This window comes from Marmota marmota, unplaced genomic scaffold (assembly GCF_001458135.2).
Source record: "Marmota marmota marmota unplaced genomic scaffold, marMar, whole genome shotgun sequence".
Taxonomy (NCBI): domain Eukaryota; kingdom Metazoa; phylum Chordata; class Mammalia; order Rodentia; family Sciuridae; genus Marmota; species Marmota marmota.
Genome location: NW_025999941.1, coordinates 11,922,257 through 11,930,958, shown reverse-complemented (window position 1 = coordinate 11,930,958; position 8,702 = coordinate 11,922,257). Strand labels below are relative to the sequence as shown.

At 37.7% G+C, this 8,702-nt stretch overlaps 1 protein-coding gene across 2 annotated transcripts in view; it reads left to right on the top strand.

Annotated features, from left to right (window-relative positions):
• Cfap20dc (CFAP20 domain containing) overlaps positions 1-8,702 on the top strand; it is a 220,012-nt gene that overhangs the window by 93,262 nt on the left and 118,048 nt on the right. For both annotated transcript variants that reach the window (XM_048801194.1, XM_015494492.2), the window contains exon 3: positions 3,550-3,706. In XM_048801194.1, the coding sequence (XP_048657151.1) occupies positions 3,550-3,706 (157 nt within the window). The remainder of the gene's footprint in view (positions 1-3,549; positions 3,707-8,702) is intronic.

Here is an 8,702-nt window from a genome sequence, read left to right as displayed (position 1 = left end):
AAAAAAAAAAAAAAAAAAAAAAATTAAGTCTATCATGAAAATTTAAAGACAGGAATAAGGTCCTTAAAACCCCATTCTTTATATACCATTGTAGGGGCCCAACAACAGGAAGTAGTTCTAGAATTCTGTAAGAGATGTACTTTAGGGTTTCCAGGTTGTAAAACTGTGGTTTCTTGTTTGTTGTTTCCTTTTTAAAGACACTGCTGGCTGGAGCTAGTAGTAACTCAGGTGTTTTATACACTGGCAAAACGAATCCAATTATCTTGAGACCTTTCTATAGTAAAGGGAGAAAAAATAGGAGGAATCAAATAGAATATCAAAAACTATGGGGAGTCAAAAAGTGCTGGGACAGGTGACACGGTGGCTCACGCCTGTAATCCCAGCAGGTTGGGAGGCTGAGGCAGGATCAAGAGTTCAAAGCCAGCTTCAGCAACTTAGTGAGGCCCTAAACAACTCAGCAAGACCCTGTATCTAAATAAAATACAAAAAAGGGCTAAGGATGTGGCTCAGTGGGTAAGCACCCCTGGGTTCAATCCCTGGTACCTGCCCCCACCCAAAAAAAGAAAAAAACGTGCTGAGACAACCAATAAATTTTTTATTGTGTGCATTTGAATTTGTGTGTGTGTGTTGTGTGTGTGTGTGTGTGTGATTTCATAGAATCTGCAGTCCTTTCAACAGGGTAATAAATCCACTTTGCCAAGACATTAATCAGTAAAAACTAGAAATTCACACTTTGAATCATTCTGTCACCTTTTGCCAGTCAACTCCTTCATGCAAAATTTCTTGCTGGAAATAAATAGCATAAACTCAATTATTAATCATCAACAAGCTAAACAGAACTGTCTTTTCTTTATCAGATTTCTATTTTTCTGGTGTATACTTCTTAAGAACCTGTAATTATGAACATTTTAGGTTGAGAGTTCTTCCCTGCCGGACTAGAGTCTCACATAGGTGTAAAGTGATTAGAGATCAAGAACGATGTCAAAGAAAAGGATTGTAAGAGTGGATGATATCACCAAGAATAATTAAAATAATATTTTATAAAGATCAACTACATAATTCAGATAATCCACATGTTGGTAGTAGAGAGTCTAGACTCCTTTCCAAAACTTCGGAAAATATATCACAGCATTTATATGAGAAAGGAAGTATTTATTGAAGCTTATGAAAATTGGAACCTTTATAAATATAAATATCAACTAAGCCAAAAAAATAATTTCCATTTTCTGTAAGCCAAGAGGGATTTGTGAAAGTTTTCCCCATCTTTTTCAGGAACCACCTATCTATACATCCAGGAAATGGATTCATTAAGTAAAGATGTCAGTTCCCAGACTTTCATTTGTGGAGTGACTATAAAGAGTGAAAATTAAATATTGGAGCGTAGGCATGAATGGATTTTCATTTCTTCCTATAGTCATCCACACACACACATATGCACAGTTATTCTTTGGGTACTTTTCCCGAAGCCTGAGTCCTGGCAGAGAGAATAAAAGCAGCATGAACATGATGAATAAGAAAGTGTGTCATGGGTAAGGGCCTGGTTTCTGGGGACTCCGCTGGTGGAGGAGGTAGGCACTGATTCCCCAGCAGAGCTGATGGCAAAGCCAGCTGGAGGGTTCAGATAAGAAGAGAGGGCAGGGGCAGGGCCCTGAGATGAAACTGCCAGCCTGTCTGCACACCTCCCAGGCCTACAAACCTTACTCATTGTTCAAATCCAAACTTAGGGGTCACCTTCAAGCCTTTCTAGGATGTAGGGAGACTTAGAATCAAAGAAAATAAAGCAGATAATAAAAATGTCAATTATTAACTCTAAAAAAATTTTTAATTGTATGACAAAAGGGGAAGTATTTATGGAGCAGCACTTGCCTCAATGGTAGATGACACTGACATTCACAATAAGGAAAACATGGAACATAGATTTTAAGAAAAAAGAGCAAATGAGAGATGATTATCCAGGGAGAATAAAGTGGGGGAAGTCGGGTGCATGTGAATGAGCTCAAAGATTTATCTACCATCCAGGAAGTCAGTAGCTGGTGTCTGAAAGTACTGAATGAAGAGCTATTATTTTTAAATACAGAAAGAAAAAACAATTATCTGAGATGACAGCATGATTAGATGAGAGGAAGCATGACAAGGCAATGTAATGTATTTTGTTCAAAACTTTTGATACTGTTTGGCTTGCATTTGCATATAAAACTGTGTTGAATTTTTTTTTTAAAGATTGTTTAAAAGTAGGCTTTCCAGACCTCCCCACCTGCCCATCATGGGCCTCCTCTGTAATGTGCCACATGCATGCCTCCCCTCGGGACCAGAAGGATCGTCTTATTCAGATGCACTTGCTCTGAAGATTCAAGGTTTTCTTCCTGATCCTCCAGTTGGTCCAGAACCTGGCCTCCCTGGCCAATCCCACCACAAACCTTCCCAATACCCACTGCGCTTGTCATCCTGCTAACCATGACAACACAGTCCCACCTCCTACCTTTGCTTATGTCAGACTCCTGGACCCCAAAAAAACCAGAGCCTCCTCATGGCCTGGAATATAAGTTTAACTGTTGAAACATGTAAAAAACAAAATCTCCATACGCTTTCTCAATATCTTACCACATTCTCTTCCTTTTCTGCTGTGGAAACACTCTCAGGCTCGCCTCCATATTAAAGTCGACATTCCTTGATAGAAAGCTTTGCCTTTTAAAAAATTATGTGATGAAACTTTTGTAAATTGTGCTCCTAAACAAATAATAAAAGGGCCCAATATATAGAACCCAAGAAGTAGGTATGATTTTAATTTCAAAAATAATTTTTCCTACCTTTGTCCTGTAGTCTTAAATAGGTCTTAATTACTCACTAAATGATTATTTTTTCCCTTCTTTCTTTAACTCAGTCAGACCATTTAGAGGATTCATTTGATGAAGTATTGAGGAATCTAATTGTTTAATGGGCAGAAATTAGTGCCTGCAAGAGTACTTTAAAACTGGCAAATGCCAGGCATAATTACAAATTCTTTAGAAGAATCTATTTCTGTACAATAGGTTAATTGGTTATAAGTAGACAACACTGGCTACTGCTTAAACCCAGCTTCCAATTTCATCCATACCTTTTTTTTTCCATCAAATATAAGTGGCTAATTGTGATCAAATTAGGCCCCTTAAAGGAACAATTGGCTACTTATGCCTGATTTTCAAGATTTAAGTGATCCGACACACCTGCAATTAGCTTCCCTCCAGCACAGTGCCTACAGACAAGAGTCTTGTCTCATGATGGGAACTCTGGAGTCACATGGCCAATGTATAGTTTGGATTATGTGGTGCGGAGGATCGAACCCAGTGCCTCACACGTGCCAGGCAAGCGCTCTACCGCTGAGCCACAACCCCAGCCCTCAAAGCAATTTTTAAGAAAATTTTAAGCCAAGACAGCGATAGGGTGAAATTGGTTTGGGGCTGGCTGGCCCACATAACTGCCTCAACCCTCTGGTCTCTCTGCACATGGTGGCTCGTTCATTTAGGTGATTGTGGAAGGTACTTAACTCTCCTTTGCTTCTCTCCATCTTAGTGGTGCAATCTGTGCATTGACTTGGTAGCCTTCACCAGTGAAATATTCAAGGGAGCAGTTTTCCAGTCGTTGGATGGAATTATTGTCTCAGCAAACTGTAAGCTACGAAAAATCTTCACCTTAAAATCAAAGCCTCAAGACACTGCTGATAAAGATGGTATGTTTTGCTATCACGACTTTAAAATTCTCTGTTGTATCTTTTACATTATCCATGCCTTTGGAATAGTATGGGTGTGTGGTAGCCATTTGATTTTATGTCTGCTAAAGTAAATTTGCTCAAAATCATGTTGATTTCTTTATTCTGGATCAAATGTTTATTTTTACTATAGCTGAATATCACAAAAAAATTTTTATTTTTGTAGCTCATTTCTCCTTTGTTTATGGTGACTTTGTCATCTGAGTTAGGATTCTTGGTTGCAAACAACAGAATCCTTTTAAGGTGATTGAAACAGAAAAGGGATTTATTTAAGGAAATAGCGAATTTATAGACTTTCAGGGATATCTAGAGTCAGGCTTAGTATCTAGAGCCAAGAACAAATTCAAGTCCTATCACAATACTGCTTCAGGGACACCCCTCCCCCATAGCTACTGCAACAATGCAGACTCCATGAGACTCAATATAACACGGGGCTCTGGGTTCCAGAATTTCTCTTACAGCAGCTCCTGATAGTAAGTGCCTACTTTTCTGCCACCCTCTCCAGAAGTTGATTTCTTCTCAGTGAACAAAGTCTGACCTGGCTGTGTCTGATTTGTGGAGCCTCAGTAAGCAGCCAAGGAGGCCAGTAAATCTCATGTCTGATTCCTGACTTTGGAGGCAGGATTCACTGTGTGGGAAAATCACCACAAAAGGAGGGGTATGCAAAAGATAGCAGGCCTCCAGAAAGTTCTGCAGTTGTCTGTACTATGTTTTTACTCTGTGTACATTTCATGAAGTCATTTGGCAGCAACCATATTAACTTCTAGTGATCACGTTAAAATAGACAGTTGAGCTCCTCTTAAAATTAGTCCTAGAGAGACTAGAAATATATATAAATTATCCATCATTGATTAATAAATATATTCTGCAAGTGACTCAGCCACCTAGAATTCATAAGTTGAATATCACCCTGCGAAATGGTTTTAAACAACCAAAAGTATTGAAAGAAAACTGATACTTCCTTTTGTTTTTTTCATCTGGGATTATTTATCTAATATCAAATCTCTAGAAGCACAAGAAGCAGGGCTGCTCATAAGATGTCAAAGGAGATTATTTTAGACATTTATCTCTATAGAGTTTAGACTTGTGCTCCATCTGCATGAGTGTAGGTGTACAGTACAGGAAACCCTTATGTGGCTCACTCTGTGCACCAGGACACTGTGCCTATAAATTCTTTTGATAGTAAAACACAGCTCCCCAAAGAGATCAGGAGCCATCAAGTGCAGCTGCTTGTCTTATATGCCACTTAAAGACTATATGGGGAAGTGAAAGATATTACTTTTAAAAATGGAGCCCAGCTAATAAGAAGCCTCAAAATGTACAGAAAGAAATGTGTACTATTTACATCAGATCATGGGAGATGGTTCATAACCTGACTGATAAAAATGTAAAGAAAAAAGCAGATCAAACATGTCAAGTTAAATGCATGTTTTAATCTCTAATCCTTCCTCAAGCACCACTAAAATCACAGGAATAATTTTTTTAAAAAAGGCATAAGTACCTAAGATAAAGAGGATGGGAGAAGAGACAAAAACTGATGAAAGATGTTGCAAGTTTCATAAGCTCAAGAAGTGACTTAGAAGAGCAAAGATGGCTGAAATCTTGAGGCTTACTGCTCTTGAGGTCCGCTGATGGGTTTCAAAGATGTTCATGAACAGGCAGCCCCAGTAGGGTACCAGGTATGGTTAAAAACTGGGAGAGTGGTTAAATTCTGCTTAGGTTGCTATAGGACCCCAGGCCCTCTCTGACTCCATATAACCAAGCAGGAAGAGATTTATTCTCTGGACAAACCTAACCAGAGAGCTTCTGAGCTCAGATACATTAAGTGTGTGATAGATGAAAAAACTAACGGGAAGAAGGAAATATTTTTTTTCTCAGAATTAATGAAAGATACTACACATATAAAATAAGAATAATTTGAATAATGTGTTCTTTCTTGCCTTCCATAAGATTTTCTTGAAGTATATTATGTTTCTTAATTTATATATATACACACACACACATACACACATACACGCACACGCACACACACACACACACACACAGTTTGTGGAATTTCAAGAAATAGAACATTACCAACATCCTCTAAGCCTGACCCTCTCCCTCTCCTGAGTGGCTACTTCTGTCTTTGCTTCTACCAGATTAACTTTATCTGTTTTTGACCTTTATAGAATTGGAATAACCTAGTACATATTCTTTCTTATATGCACTATTTCTCAGAACATTATGCAAGTCATCCATGTTATTGAATGATACAGTAATTTGCTGGGTTTTAGTATACTATGCCACTATATGAATAAGCCTCATTTTATTTATTCTTTTAGGATGATTTGAATAATGCTGCCAGAACATTCTTCTGTGTGTCTCTTTGGACCATCTGTGGTAGAAGTTGTTTTTTTTCCAGTATTTAGGAGCTGAATAATTGCATGCTTCAGCATTCTTAATTTCAATTATTGTGTTTTTTGACTATACGATTTCATTTGATTTCTTTTTATAGTTTCCATTCCTCATATGAAATTCTCCATGGTGTTATCAAATATCTCAACTATATTAATCAAAGCTATTTTAAAGCTTATGGCTCATAACTCCAGTATCTGAATCCCCCAGGTATCTGTTTCTTTTCTCTAATTAGTTTTCTCTTGGTATGCCTGAGTATTGAGTTAATGCTAGACACTGGATATCAAAAACTCTGGAGATCTGGATGGTGTTTTCCTACACTAAGAGACATAGAACCAAAAATAAAATAAAGAAGCCCAAAAGACTGAAAATATGATGGAAATATTAACAATGTTAGAAATTAGCCCAAGGAGTCCACCATCAGAGTAACAGGGTTCCAAGAAGAAAGGCTACAGTAAACAATGAAATAGTAGGATTTCCAAAAATTGAAGTCAGAATATTTTCAAATTGACATAGCCCATCACATCCTGTAAGTTTCCGGAATTTTTAGAAATACAGTTCATGTACAAAAGGATCAGAAATAAAGGAATAAGAATGACTTTGTAACAGCAATGTTAAGTGACAGAAGACCTTGAGAGTCTACCTTGGAAAATTTAAGGAAACGTTATTTTCAACCTAGAATTCTACACTAACACAACTATCAATCAAATGAATGCAAAATGAAGATACAAGATTTTGAAAACTTATTTACATCATTTCTCAAAAAAGATTTGGAAGATACTCTCCACAAAAATGAGAGTAGATCCAGAAAAAGGAGGAAATATAATTTATGAAACAAAGAGTTCCATCCAGGGAAAAAGCAAAGGGAAAATGTACACTAGAAAAGTAAAGTTTAAAAAAAAGGCAAAGAAAGTTTACAAAATATTTATAGTCAAAGGAGTTTGAAGGATGAAACTAGGCAGCACATTCAAAGTTGAACAGAAATATAGAGACTTTCAGGAGGAAAGTCTTCAGGAAAAGAATGTACCTGATAGAGTTTGATGCGTTTGAATGTAGAAAATAAAAATGATGGTGATTTCACAAGGTTAATGGGAAGTTTAGGAAGAAATGATATTTTGGATATGGAAAATCCATGACAAAACAAACCAATGATCAACTCCAAGGAAAACAAGAAGCTATACAAGAAAAGAAACACACTCATAGTATGTCATATGATTCAAAGGTGCACAACTTTAAAAAAAATTATATATATATATATATATATATATATATATATACACACACACACACACACACACACACACACACACACTTTACTTTACTTTTTGGCAATTTTAGATTCACAGCAAAATTAGGTGGATGGTAAGTTTCCATATGGCCCCTCCCCCACACATACACAGCCTCCCACACTGTGAGCATCCATACCAGAGTGGTCCAGGGTGGTGTGGAGAATAACCCCATATTCCTCTTAGCATTTAACTTGAACCTTGTATAAATATCTTCATATTGCAGTTCCCTTACTATTAACATAAGCATGATAATTGTTCCTTGGTTAGGTAAAATACTGTTATTATGTTTACAGTGAAAGCACAGCATGTGTAAACCGAGTACACCCTGGAGAAGTGAAGTTGGTATTGTAGATCCCAAAGACATGGGTCAGTGTTCCCACAGTCCACTGCTGTGATCACACGCCAACTTTGTGGTTTTGTGTGAGCCTTCAACATCTCTGAGCACTGTTTCCTCAACAACCGATATGAGGTTATTGTAAGATCATTGCAACTACCCAATCATATACAAAAACATATGTGAAAAGGCTATAATGCACCGTGCAGTGTTAAACATTTATTTATCTTCTACACATCAGGCAGTGGGATGACAAAGCCCATTTCAAGGAATCCAGGGACTCACAGGCAAGTTTACACGTCAGTGTTAATACCCATGGTAACTTCCCTATGAGCTTAAATAGTATGGGAAGAGAGTCTGGAGCCCCTTACTTGGGAGAGCCATTTGGTGAAGCACTTAGATTATCCAGGCCTATCAAGTTAAGAAAAATGTAAAGCCTGCTGTAAAACTGCCCACATCTGGATTTGCTAAAGCAGAAGATTAAAACAGACACAAGAAAAACTACAATTATTCTGACTCTTTCATTAAAGAAAGACGATTTAAACATGCACACAAATGCCTGCACAGACTAGGAGGGTCTTAATTTCAGAATACAGGGTGACTTTTTTTTCCATATACCAGTGGATTAGTACCTGTCCATAGAGCACTCTTTGAGATATACTGACCTAGGCAGAATATTAACTTTCCAAATGCTTCATGAAGAAAAAATAATAATTTCCCAACAAAATAAGTGGGGCAATGAGAAAAGAAAGCGTTTCAGACAGAGGAAAGAGAGGGGGGGGATGGGGAGAGGGAGAGATGCACATGCATGGCATTGTCAAGTTCAAGGAAAGCATTAGCATGGTGCATGGCGGGATGGCGGTTGTGATACTGCACAACCAGGCTGCAAGGTTGAGATGACATAAAAATGAGGCACACAAGTCCTTTCCCCCGAGTT